The 12,944-nt window shown below is 53.1% G+C and overlaps 2 protein-coding genes across 3 annotated transcripts in view; both read left to right on the top strand.

Annotated features, from left to right (window-relative positions):
* PADI1 (peptidyl arginine deiminase 1) overlaps positions 1–9,273 on the top strand; it is a 40,289-nt gene extending 31,016 nt beyond the window's left edge. Inside the window, exons 12-16 of one of the 2 annotated variants that reach the window (XM_001088797.5) lie at positions 1,433–1,577; positions 2,715–2,808; positions 3,791–3,870; positions 4,721–4,846; positions 7,283–9,273. In XM_001088797.5, the coding sequence (XP_001088797.3) occupies positions 1,433–1,577; positions 2,715–2,808; positions 3,791–3,870; positions 4,721–4,846; positions 7,283–7,516 (679 nt within the window). In that variant the 3' untranslated portion in view covers positions 7,517–9,273. Of the gene's footprint in view, positions 1–1,432; positions 1,578–2,714; positions 2,809–3,608; positions 3,695–3,790; positions 3,871–4,720; positions 4,847–7,282 lie in introns of those variants that run through there. The other variant, XM_077972636.1, reaches the window with a different exon arrangement.
* Positions 9,274–9,951: 678 nt separating this feature from the next.
* PADI3 (peptidyl arginine deiminase 3) overlaps positions 9,952–12,944 on the top strand; it is a 38,898-nt gene continuing 35,905 nt past the window's right edge. The window contains exon 1 of the mRNA XM_001089024.5: positions 9,952–12,178. Coding sequence (XP_001089024.2) covers positions 12,087–12,178 — 92 coding nt within the window. The 5' untranslated portion in view covers positions 9,952–12,086. The remainder of the gene's footprint in view (positions 12,179–12,944) is intronic.

The raw sequence follows: 12,944 nt of genomic DNA, 5'->3' as shown, positions 1-12,944 counted from the left end.
TGGGACCTGAGGTTTGAAAAGGGTTGGCTACGTACTTAGGACCACACCGCAAGTTAGCAGTATGGTCAGAACCCAGGTCTCCTTCTACCTGGGCCCCAAACTCAAATTTAGCACGTCAGGCTGCTGTCCAGTGACCCTGCCTTAGTTTCTGACCTTAGCAATGGACAAAACAGACAACCAAACATTCCAGCAGCGAGAAACAGACAATAAGTGAACAAAACAAATAAGTACTTCTGTTCATATGTATGAATATAGTATGAATGCATGAACAAATGCACATAACTTTAATTTTCTGGGCCTCAACGTCCTCATCTGTAAAATGGGGACAGTAATGGTCCCCACCCCACAGAGCTGTCATAAGGATTAAATGAGGTAGCCTGGGTAAAGTATGTGTGTGGCACATGCCAATAAATGTTTGTCTCAGGTTTGCTGAGAGTTTGATGTTTAAACAAAGCCTTGAAGGAAAAGAGGCAGTTAGGCTGGGCACAGTGGCCCTCACTTGTAGTCCCAGTGCTGTGGGAGGCCGAGGTGGGGGGCTCGCTTGAATCCAGGGCTAGCCTGGATTTAAGACTAGCCTGGGTGGCATGGTGAAATCCCACCTCCACAAAAAATACAAAAATTAGCCATGTGTGGTGGCACATACCTGTAGTCCAAGCTACTCAGGAGGCTGAGGTGGGAGGATCGCTTGAGCATAGGAGGTTGAGGCTGCAGTGAGCCATGACCACAACACTGCACTCCAGCCTGGGCAACAGAGTGAGTGAGACCCTGTTTCTCAAAAAAAGAAAAAAAAAAAGGGAGAGAGAGAAAGAAAGAAGAAAGAAAGAGAAAAGAAAGAGAGAAGAAAGAAAGAGAAAAGAAAGAAAGAAAAAGAAAGAAAGAAAGAAAGAAAGAAAAAGAAAGAAAGAAAGAAAGAAAGAAAGGAAAGGAAGAAAGAGAAAAGAAGGAAAGAAAGAAGGAAGAGGCAGTTAAAGATGTGGCTACTTAGGAGACTATTTCAGGGTGTAGAAACAGCCGTGCAAAGGCCCTGAGGCAGGAGCAGGCTGGAGACAGCAGACCAGCAGGGAGGCCAGTGGACCTGGAGCCAAGTGACCAAAGAGGTGCACAGTGGGGAGTGAGGCCAGACAGCTCCGCCGAGCACACTTCAGATGTAACTTGGAGCTGGTATTTGTATGTATAGCATAGGGTCATCAGGAGGATTAAACAAGACACTTAGTGAGAGTACCCTAAGGACAGCACACAGTAGGTGCTCACATGCACACACAAATGCACAGTCCATTCTCTGTTGTCTTGGCCTCTCCACCCTCTACACCCCACATTTAAAGCGTTCTTTGAGCAATCCCGCCCCCTGGTGGCAGATCTGATGATGACTGAGAGGTGAGGCCTGATGCCTCCCAGGCACAAGGTGACTGCGCGCCCTCTCCCTCCTGGCCAGGTCCGGCGGGCGGCAGATGGCCAGGGTGGTGCGGAACTTCCTGAAGGCCCAGCAGGTGCAGGCACCCGTGGAGCTCTACTCGGACTGGCTCTCTGTGGGCCATGTGGACGAGTTCCTGACCTTTGTGCCTACCTCTGACCAAAAGGTGCGTCCCCTCCCTCCCTGCTTGAGCCACCTCTGCCCCTGTCTGACCTGATGGGATGAGTCAGGGTAAAGCCATCTAGAACCAGCTCAACCCTGTGCCCCGAGTAAACTCTGGATTGGGGCATCCTCTGGGTCAGGGCACCCCGACACGCTCATCCTCACACTTCCTGGGTATTTGTGCTTGAACCCAAATCCCTTAGCCGACAGTCAGGAATGATATTGATAATAATTGGTAATATTTACTGAGCACCTACTATGTGCCAAATACTCACGTTTTAATTCATTTAATCCTCCAACAAACCCGTCAGGTGGTGCGATTATTATTGCCCCATTTTACAAGTGAGGAAATTGAGGTTTAGAAGGGCCATTAACCCATCCAAGCTCACCCAGCCTGCAGGTGTCAGGATAGGATTCAGATCTGGGTTCTGGGCCTCTACAATAAGGCTTGCAGAGGTGGCTGGGGAAGGCATGGCCAGGGAGCCAGCAGCCTGGGAGAAGAGGCTTCCCAGTGACCAGTGGTTACAGCTCTGCTAGGGACAGCTCTGACAGTGAAGGAGGAGACATCTGAATTGGGTATTTTGTTTTTGTTTGTTTTTTGAGACAGAGTCTTGCTCTATCGCCCAGGCTGGAGTGCAATAGTGCGCTCTCGGCTCACCACAACTCCACCTGCTAGGTTCAAGTGATTCTCCTGCCTCAGCCTCCCAAGTAGCTGGGATTACACCACCATGCCTGGCTAATTTTTTATCTCTTTAGTAGAGATGGGGTTTCACCATGTTGGCCAGGCTGGTCTCAAACTCCTGACTGCAGGTGATCCGCCCACCTTGGCCTCCCAAAGTGCTGGGATTACAGGCATGAGCCACCACGCCCAGCCCTGAACTGGGCCTTGAAGGAAGAAGTCAGAATGCCTTGGTGGGCAAAATGCAAAGGGCTTCCAGGGAGGGAGAACAGCACAGACAAAGTTCTGGAGGTGGGAACCTGCTTGGAGGACCGGGATTGCTGCAGACAGTGCTTTGTGGCTGGGGTGCAGACTGAGCGGGAGAGGGGAGTCCCAAGCGCTGTCAGGCCCCTCCTGAGTCTGGGGTCTCCTGTGTCTAGGGGGACCCTGTCCACTGAGCCATTCTCCCTCCCTCTGTGCCAGGGCTTCCGGCTGCTCCTGGCTAGCCCTAGCGCCTGCCTCAAACTCTTCCAAGAGAAGAAAGAAGAGGGCTATGGCGAGGCGGCCCAGTTTGATGGTGAGTGCCAATGACCCGGTCACCCCTCGGGAACCCTGCCCTTTCATCACCATCCTTGGTTACAGTCCCTGCACCTGCAGGGCTCTCAGCTGGGCTCAGAACCCAACACCCACTCTCCGTGTCTTGGGCCCCCAGGTCCTCTGATGGGTGGGGAAGTTCCTGGGACACACCCCAGGAGAGGAAAGGCACAGGAAGCCATGAGTGCCCCAGGTGCCAGTCAATGCCAGGCACGTTCTTGTTCTCGCTCCCGTCTGATCTCTCCTCCCCCTTCCTTATCCCTGTTCACAGAAGGGGAAACTGAGGCTCAGAGAGGAGAACTGGCTTGGCCAGGGCTGTGCAGCCAGGGAGCAGCAGCGCTGGGGGCTCGAGAGAGGAAGGAGGAGAAGCCAGGCTTGGTCAGGGCCCCTCTGCAGAGCTTCCTGCAGGAGCTAACAGACCCTCCAAGGGCTTGGTTGGCCCACCTCCCCTCCTTGTCACAGCCTCAGTGTTCTCATCTGGGGAATAGAGCATTGGAATGGATGTGGTGCCGTTGTCCACAAGAATAGTCCTGGGTTTAAATCCTGGTCTTGGCATTTGCTGGCTCTGGTATCAAGGGTGTGTTCTGAACCTCTCAGTGCCTCAGTTTCCTCTTCTCTGAGTTGTAGGTGATAATTAATCCCTCTTATAGTTGCTTTAAATATTAATAATACATTAAGTGGGATGTCCAGAGCATGGCAGACATTCAATAATGGTACCTGTGCCATAATTATTAGGCTCTGAGTCCGGAGTCACTTCCTGAGGGGTTCCTCATCCATCACCAGGTTTTCCTTGCAGCCAGGGCCTGGTCCCATCAGGGTTCTCAGTCTCCGACTTTCTCTATCCTGGCTTCTGACCCTGGCACTGAGGTAGGAGGGAAATCCTGGCCTGGATTACATAGCCCCAGGTCGAAGAGGGCCTCCAGACAGTGCTCCCTGAGCTATGCATTGTCTTTCTCTTCTTGCAGGGTTAAAACACCAGGCAAAAATAAGCATTAATGAGATGCTGGCAGACAGACACCTCCGGAGAGACAATCTTCATGCACAGGTGGGGGCAGGACCACCAGCTGCTCTAAGTGGTCCTTTCCCTTCCAGGGAGAAGCAGCCCCTGGAACTGCTGGGGGAGCGTCAGGGATTCGGCGCTGGAGCTCTGATGGTCCTGGGGGCTGCTGGGGCCTGTGGGTAGGAAGCCTCTGCCTTCAGGAACCCAAGAGACAGAGCCATGCCCTCAGGGAGCTCCCAGCCTAATGAGGGAGACCTGGCCCCACTCTGGGGCAATGACCTATTTCCACAGAGGCAAACCTGAGCCTCTCATCCGAGAAGTCTGGTGAAATGCGAGACGAGAGACATGGTGGGGAAATAGGACCTTGCAGGGCCCAGAGGTCGGGCGGGTAAGAGTCAGGGGGATTCTGTGAGAACAGGTAAAGCAAGGTGTCAGGAAGGGGCAGGGCTCACCCCAAGATAAAAAGTACCTGCCCTGTGCAAGGTAAATTGGCTAGCGCAGAGTCAGAGTCGGTGCTCAATTAACGGGAGGAGGCCCCTTGCCCCTCCCCGGTGGTGCCCAGCACTTTCTCCTAAGCTGCTGAGAGGAGACAGCAGCATCAGCCACGCTGTGGCTGGGGCTGAGACAGTGTGTTGTACTGACAAGAACATTTGCATCCAGAAACTGTGTGGGTTCGAACCCCAACTCTGGCACTTCCTAGCTGTGTGCACTTGAGCAGGTTGCTTGAGCCTCAGTTTCCCCCAGACAGCAATGGCTTCTATGGCACAAAGCTGTTGTGAGGCTTCAAGGAGCTAACAGGCCCAGAGGGCTCCACACGGGCCTGGCACACAGTAGGTGCTTGGCCAGTGTTATGTTCTTCCTGGTCCCGGGCTGCCCAGCTGCCTCCTTTCCCCAGAAATGCATTGACTGGAACCGTAATGTACTGAAGCGGGAACTGGGCCTGGCAGAGAGTGACATCGTGGATATTCCTCAGCTCTTCCTCCTGAAAAACTTCTATGCAGAAGCCTTCTTCCCAGACATGGTGAGAGCCCTTGGGCAGGGTCCTGCTGGGGGGTCTTCGGGGCTCCCAGAAGAAGCACTCCCTGGCCCAGGGCAGGCTGGTGCAGAGGCTGGAGGGCGCTGCGGACCTCTCCAGGGTCTGTTTTTGTGAATATAGAGAACATTCCCATCAGTGACTCTCAACCGGGGCAATTTTGCCCCCAGGGGATTTTTTGTTGCCACAGGGAGGTGCGTGCCCCTGGCATCTGGTGGGTAGAAGCCAGGGATTTCACTAAACATCCTACAGGGCATGGGATGCCTCGCCACAAAGCACTTTTTTTTTTCTCACCCAGACGGAAAAAGAATACGTGGTTTGGTTCCAAGTGTTTCAGGCTTCTCTCTCTGGGTCTCAACTGCCTGCTGGGTTCCCACTACAGTCCCTCACTGGCTGCTCCCCAGTGGGGGTTCTGTGTTAGGCAGGCAGGCAGGTGGGGGCGGGCGGTGGCCTCACTGACTCTCATTAACTGGGCAGCCGACAAGGAGATGGGCAGATGTGATCTCACCTGGGAGAGGCCTGAGCGATGCTATCGGGGTGGACCTGGCCCAAGTGCCCATTAACCTCTTGGGAAAGGATGTTGGGGTGTTGGCACCTGGGAGGGATGGTCCCCCAGGATGGGGATAGACCCTCTTTCTTCACACTGCGGTCTTTAGCTTGAATCCCTCTCTTGGGACAAGTCGAGGGTTGGAAGCGAATGTTGGAATCAGGATGCAGGTTGTGGGAGGTGGGGAGGATCCGTGTGCTTTCCTGACTCCTCCTGGGGAGATTCCAGCCTCTAGGTCCTGGCAGAGACCCCCAAGCAGGATTTCTTGACTCTGTAGCTCTATTGCTGTTTTAGGCTGCATAAGCCTTTGTTGTAGATGCTGTACTGTGCCTCGCAGGATGTTTAGTGGCCTCCCTGGTCTCTACTCACTAAATGCCAATAGCACTCTCCTAGTTGTGACAACCGAAAATGCCTTAGTGGACAAAATCATCCCTGATTGAGAACCACTGCTTGAAGTCAGGCAGTATTGTCTGTTAGAACATTCTGTGCTGATGAAAATGTTCCATATCTGCACAATACAGTCCAGTAGCCACTCAGCTACCACTTGAAATGTGGCTGGTGTCGATGAAGAATGGAAATTATAACTGTATGTAAGTTTAATTTTAATTTAAACAACTGCATGTGGCAGTGGCTACTGTGGTGGACAGCAGAGCTCTAAGGGACTGCTAAGCTCTGGTTCTGGCTGAAGGTGGGGGGAGGGCCTAGGCTGGAGCGCGTGTGACTGTGGCCTGGCCTCTGTCTGCTGGAAGCCCCCTGCCTGTGGGCCATCCTGTGGGGATTCCCTAGCTTCATTCCAGGCTCTGCTGAAGGATCCCAGCTTGTCTTCACTGGCGGGTCCCATAGGGAACACCCAGTTAACCCCTTGGTTTGTCAGATGGGGAAACTGAGGCTTAGAAGGAGAGTGGGTCATGTGTCTGAGGTCACACAGTGAGCAAGTGGCGGAGTCGGGACCAGCCCCAAATCCCACAACTCCTCATTTAGGAGGAAGCAGAGGCCTGGCTGGCTCTGACCCTGGCCCTGGTCCTGGTCCTGGTCCTGGCTCTTTTCTCCTCTTTCTGCCCTTTGCCCCCTGCATGCCCCACCCCCACTCCCACCCCAGCATGTTCTGGCCCATCCCCAGAATTAGGACCCCAAGCCAGGTCCACAATCAAGGGAAGGAGAAGTGCCCCCAGAGTTAAACTCAAGTGTCCCCAAAAGCTTTCAGCCCTTTCCCCCAACTCCTCAGTCCCACAGGTGGCCAGATACAAAGAGCATGGGTTTTGGCATCAGTCAGATCCAAGTCCAAATGTCAGTCTCATCATTCTCTGGCTGTATGATTATGTGACTTAACCTGTCTGAGCCACAGCTTCGGAGGCAGGCTGTGAGATTTAGTGATGATATATCTGGCACATAGAAAATGCTCAATAAATGCTAACAATGATCAGGGCTGCCAAAGACAGTTAAGCAAGCTGTGCACTGCAAAAGCACACCACACTTTGGAAGACATTCACACCACAGACCTTGTAGGTGTGTATATTTGTTGTACAAGTTTCTGGCAGATGACATGAAAATCTCTTGCTCTAACAAAGTTGCTATAATATGACAGTTTTCTCATAGATGGAAGAAAGTGTTGGAGAAGTGGTTCTTTTTTTTTTTTTAATGTACAAAATTCCTGGTAGCCCTGGCTGTTATTCAACCTCATTTCCAACCCTGAATCTTTTTCTCCTCTGCTTTCATAGACCGTAACTCTTGAGCAAACCCCAGTCCTAGAGCCCTTTGTGGGCTCTAGCGATGGCCAACCCATTCCCCAGGGTCTGTCTTATTCCGGCAAGGAAGGGGTGCCAGAAGCACAGCGCTCACAGCCAGACAGCCTCCCTCTTGCCTTTTCTCTCTTGCAGGTTAACATGGTGGTCTTAGGCAAGTACCTGGGCATCCCCAAGCCCTACGGGCCCATCATCAACGGCCGCTGCTGCCTCGAGGAGAAGGTGCAGTCCCTGCTGGAACCTCTGGGCCTGCACTGCATTTTCATTGATGACTACTTGTCCTACCACGAGCTGCAGGGCGAGATCCACTGTGGCACCAACGTGCGCAGGAAGCCTTTTCCCTTCAAATGGTGGAACATGGTGCCCTGAGCCTGCCCCCACCTGCCATCCTCTCTGCCCTCTTGCTGGGGAACCCCGCCAGGGTGAGGGCAAGGAACAACCACCTGGCCTCCATTCTCTTGGGGGAGCCTTGGCACTTTGCAAACATCCTGGCCCCCGTGGGCACCAGGACACAGGGATGGATACCACCCACCCTCGCCTCTGGAACGGCCTACCCAACCCGAGAAGAACGCACGTCATTCTTCCCTCGCCTCTTCCCCACCCACAGCCCCCAGAGGCTCCGGACCAACAATGTTAGCATGTTCGAGAAAGGCTGTGGGTGGCCTAGGGAGATGGGCCCCACTTTGAATTGCTCCCCCTTCATTCTGATGCCTCCCTGGGGAACAAGGACAGTAACTTTGTGTGTCTGCACCAGGAATGGGGCCCGGAGGACCTGGGGTCTGGTGTGCCAGGCACCAGGCTGCCTCTGCTCTTGGAAAGCTAGGAAAGGAGATCAGAAACATCCTCTGCCCCATCCAGATTTCTTCTCCCAAAGGGGGCCCAAGGCTGTGACACTTACCTCCACCCCCATCCAGCACCCTTCAGCTGTGTGTGGACAAACAAGGACAGAAAAACCCAGTGTCCAAGGGCCAATTTCAATAGAAAAAAAAAAAAGACAACAAAATTTTAATAACTGACTCCAACCTCAGGAGACTGATTGTTACCTTTCTCGAAAGACTTTAATTACCGGAGCCGGCTTCTCCCTCCTCAGAAATGCTGAGAGGCCAATGTGAGGCCTGAGGACACACAAAGGAAGATGGGGCAGGAGGGGACGAGGTCAGGATGGCAGAGTGTGTGATGATGGATTTGGGGCCTAGAGGTGTCCATGGCTCCTGGGCTGGGATTTTGAATTCTGGATTTGAAGGGAGCTGGTGCTTCCAGATGTAGCAGGGGTGGGGGCCCAGAATGTTAGAAGTGGGTGTGTGTGTTGGGAGGAAATTAGGTTCTCTCTGAAGGTGGAGTTTAATTTCCTTTAATAGTCTTTAATTATTCCCCTTCATTCTGCAGGCAGTGGGAGGGGAAGGCTTGCCTGGTCTCTCTCAGCAACCCAGGGACCCTGCACATAGCATGGGTTTCACCCCTGAATACACCGCTGTGGCAGGCCCATGTTCCCTCCCACAGTAGGGAAGACAGCTGCCACAGGAGGTTCATCGCTCTGAGTGCAGTCGCTGAGACAGGCACAGGCAGTCTGGTTCAGCTGGGCTGCAGGGCACGGGCAGGAGAAAGCCCCCACCGCCAGTGTGGTCACTGCAGGGCAGTCGGCCCTAGAGCCTCTGCCCATCTAGGTTTTTGGTGGCCCCTGGGGAGACCTCACACTGAGCCAACTACTGTCACTCTTTTAACCAACAAAAGCTAGCCTGGAACTGCTATGGTTAAAGTGGGTGAGCAGGAACCTGAAAATCCCCTTCTGGAAGGTTCTACAGAACCGCATCTGCAAGCTCCTGCTTTAACCTGAGCACCCCCTGCTCAGGATCATACCCCAGGCTGCACTGAGTCAAGAAGGAGAAGGAGGCTCTGAAGGGGCCGGGGGTGTGAGCTGGGCTTGGGAATCCCCCGAGAAAGAGCTGTGGGTGGGAGGGGAGTGGGCATTGCAGAGATAGGGCTGGGGGTCAGGGCCACCCTGGGTGTGGGAAGCTCTGGAGTTGCTGCTGGGCCATCGAGGGGCCCTGGTGTTGGCTCTGAGAATGTTCTGGGTGACCAGTCACCTCCTTTCTGATCAATAAAAATGTCGATATGCGTTTCTTACAGGGCTGTCTCCACAGCCTGTTTGTTGGGTTGGGGAGGAGGGGAGGAAAGCGGAGACGCCTGCTTCCAGTTCCACCCACTATGCAGCTGCTTGGCTCAACTTCTGCTGCCACAGGCAGACCCTGCTCAGCTGGGAGAGCCTCACAGTGCCACGGCCAGTGCCAGGCAGGCTGATTCAGCAGGATGACTGGCACATGCCTCTTGCTCTGGGGCTGATGGCCCTGCTGAGATGGAGATCAGATCGGGGCAGGGATGGGTCCTGCCTCTTCCTCTCTCCTCTCTTCGTTCAGCATCTCCTCCATCTCTCAGGGAGGACAGGACGGGGAGGCAGCCTGGGTCCTATTAACAGAGGTGAGAGTTCCCCAGCAGGGCTGATTCCCAGGGCCACAGGCCACTACAGTTCCCTTTCTGGTTTTTGTTTTGTTTTGTTTTGTTTTGTTTTGTTTGAGACTGAGTCTTGCTCTGTCACCCAGGCTGGAGTGCAGTGGTGCAATCACAGCTCATTACAGCCTTGAATTCTTGTGCTCAAGTGATCCTCCCACCTCAGCCTCCTGAGTAGCTGGCAATACAGGCACAGGCCACCATGCCCAGCAAATTGCTAATTTATTTTTTACAGAGCTGGGGTTTTGCTGTGTTACCCAGGCTGGTCTCAAACTCCTGGGCTCAAGCTATCCTCCCATCTTGGCCTCCCAAAGTGCTGGGATTACAGGTGTGAGCTACTGTGCCTGGCTCAGTTCTCTTCCATTTTTGCCTCCGAAGCTTCTAAGTTACCCGGCTTCAGTGGTCTGATTTTGGATGCCTGAAAATGTCACCCTCTCATCCTACACATTTGCTGCTGCCTCAAATTATACTCTTTGATACTCACTTTATTTTAGCTTTTGTTGTGAACTAAGAGGGCAAAAAGTTTTTGCCTGTTAGTCATTGACACTTTAGTCTGAGTTAACCACAAACCTGTTTCTAAAAGTTGGTATTAACGGGGGAGAAGTGAAGGCATGAGTCTCCTTCCAAAGGCACATACAGTTCTCTGAGAAGGAGGCAGGTGGTGGGCCAGCACTCCAGGGAAAGCCCCCACTTTCTGCATCTATTCCCCATCTGTGCTCACAAGCAGGCTAGGGAGACTAAGGCTTCCTCCTGAGCTCGAACTCTTACCCAGGGCTGACACAGCCATCAAGCCGTTCCACAGCAGAAAACAGTGAAGCTGTGTCTTGGCCCAGCAGCCCAGCAGTTCTCCTTGAAAAGAACATCCTTCCCAGAAACTGAGACATGGAAATGACAATCTTAGGGTCCTGCTGAGGTCCTTGAACTGGTGCAGATGTCCCAGCTGGAGGTGCTGGGGAGCGGGTCCTGGTCCCCATCCTGCCTCAGGCTGTCAGCACTGCCAGGGAAAAGGGAGGAAACTTCTATTCAGTACCTCCTGAGCCTCCCCCAGGCAGGGTGCGTCTTCACTATTATCTCCGCCAGCGCCAGTGATTAGCTACATTTTCTACAGATGAGGAAACCGAGTCTCCAAGAGGGGGGGACACTGGCACCCAAGGCCCTATTGTGGGTACACAGTGGAGTCTGCATCTGAACCCAAGACTTCTCTCCCCAGAGCCCTTGCTCCTGCTCTTCCAGGAGCCCGAATGCCCCCTCTGACTTCAGTTTTCCTGCCCGACGACTGAGCCTTCCTACTCTGACATGCCAAGCTCCCCTGGCTGGAGAGAGTTCTCACCCTCATCATTTACCCCTTTCAGAGGTTTTTGAGATCTAATGACAACAACAGTAATACAGTAACGCCAGGCTCCATTCCAGAGCTCTACTAACGCTGTCCATGAGGCCTCATAGCAACCATTTTTCAGATGAGAGAAGTGAGGCGCGAACTATTAAGAAACTTGCCCAGGGTCGCCCTTCCAGGAAGTGGCTGAGGCAGGGCTGAAACCCAGGCCTGGCTCTAAAATCCATGCCAAAAAAAAAAAAAAAAAAAAGCTGGTGTTTCTCAAAGGACACCAAAATGCATTGGGGAGCTTATTAAAAACTCCAGAGGGCCGGGCGCGGTGGCTCACGCCTGTAATCCCAGCACTTTGGGAGGCTGAGGCAGGTGGACCACCTGAGGTCTGGAGTTCGAAACCAGCCTGACCAACATGGCAAAACCCCATCTCTACTAAAAATACAAAATTAGCCAGGAGTGGTGGCGCATGCCTGTAATCCCAGCTACTCAAGAAGCTGAGGCAGGAGAATCCTTGAAGCCAGGAGGGGAAGGTTGCGGTGAGCCAAGATCGCACCGTTGCACTCCAGCCTGGGCAACAACAGTGAAACTCCGTCTCAAAACAAACAAACAAACAAACACATTCAGAGGTCAGGCTGCACCCCTAACCTGCTGGATCAGAGTGGACAACAGACCTGGGAATCCGCATTTTCACCAGCTCCCCAGCAGAGTAAGAAAGCTCCCCATTAAATTATATTGTCTCTGAAAATGCAGAAAATGGAGGTGAGGGGGAAAGAAACGTCCGAGACTGGTATCATATATCTCTGCACCCCTTCAACAGCACCTGCCCCCAACAGTTCCTGGTGCCTAGCCAGGTACCTGTGGGGACTTGCTTCCCAAGAAATTAACTTCCTGGGTGCTGGGGTCAGGACAACAGGTTCATTACAAATACTGGGTCCCTTCCAGCCTATCCTGAGCTCTCAGTTTTGGGAAGGGGCTGGGCTTTCATGACTGGAGCCAATGAATCGGCACCCTGGCTGGAGGGGTGGGGCCAGGGGCTTTTAAACCTCATCCTAAGGGGCCTCAGGGGCAGTGTTGGGCTTGGCGGCCACAGCTAAGTCCAAGACCAGCATGTCGCTGCAGAGAATCGTGCGCGTGTCCCTGGAGCATCCCACCAGCGCGGTGTGTGTGGCTGGCGTGGAGACCGTCGTGGACATTTATGGGTAAGAGTCAGAGGTCTAGTGGTTTGCAGGCCCTTGGTGCTGATGCCCTTGAACCTTCCTCCCTTGGACCTTCCTCCCTGAGGCCGGGCAGGGCTTCTTCAGGGCCCACTCCCCAGCCTTGGCCTCGGAACAGCAGCCAATCAGGGAAGCCTGGGTCCTCCTCTTGGTCAGCTGAGTTTCCTGAAGACCTCAGCCAGGGAATTTGAAGTTTGGGAGGCTGAGCAGGGTAGAAGAGGCTTCAATGGCTGAGCTCCGGGCCAGGGGCTTGGAGGGGGCTGGTGCCACGAAGAGATGGCACTTTTCTGTGTCCAAGGGATCCTGCAGGTTAGGCTGAGGATCTGTCTGGGGCACGAAAGAATAGGAAGAGGCAGATATCCCCAGCCCCATCCTGAGCCCATGAGCCTAGAAACAGAGCGTGAATCATTTTTAAAAAATAGGTTAATACATAGCACTTACCATGTGCCAGGCACTGTTCTAAGAGCTTCACAAGCCTCTTGACTTAACTTTCGAACTTTAATCTTGAATTTAACCCTTACAACAACCTGTGAACTAGGTTTATTATTAGCATCATCTCATCAGACAAATGAGAAAACCGAGGCAGAGAGGGCAAGCCATTTGCTCAAGTCACACAGTTACTAAGTGGCAAAGCCAGGGTTTAAACCCTCTTGTGGTCTTACTCAAGAGTCTTATGGTTTTAGCTGCTCTGATACTTGGAAAATAGAGATTTCCAACCTGATTTCCTCCAGACACTCAATGGCCATGCATT

This window comes from Macaca mulatta, chromosome 1 (assembly GCF_049350105.2).
Source record: "Macaca mulatta isolate MMU2019108-1 chromosome 1, T2T-MMU8v2.0, whole genome shotgun sequence".
NCBI classification, from domain to species: domain Eukaryota; kingdom Metazoa; phylum Chordata; class Mammalia; order Primates; family Cercopithecidae; genus Macaca; species Macaca mulatta.
The sequence above is the reverse complement of the archived record's forward strand: the minus strand, read 5'-3'. Positions and strand labels throughout refer to the sequence as shown.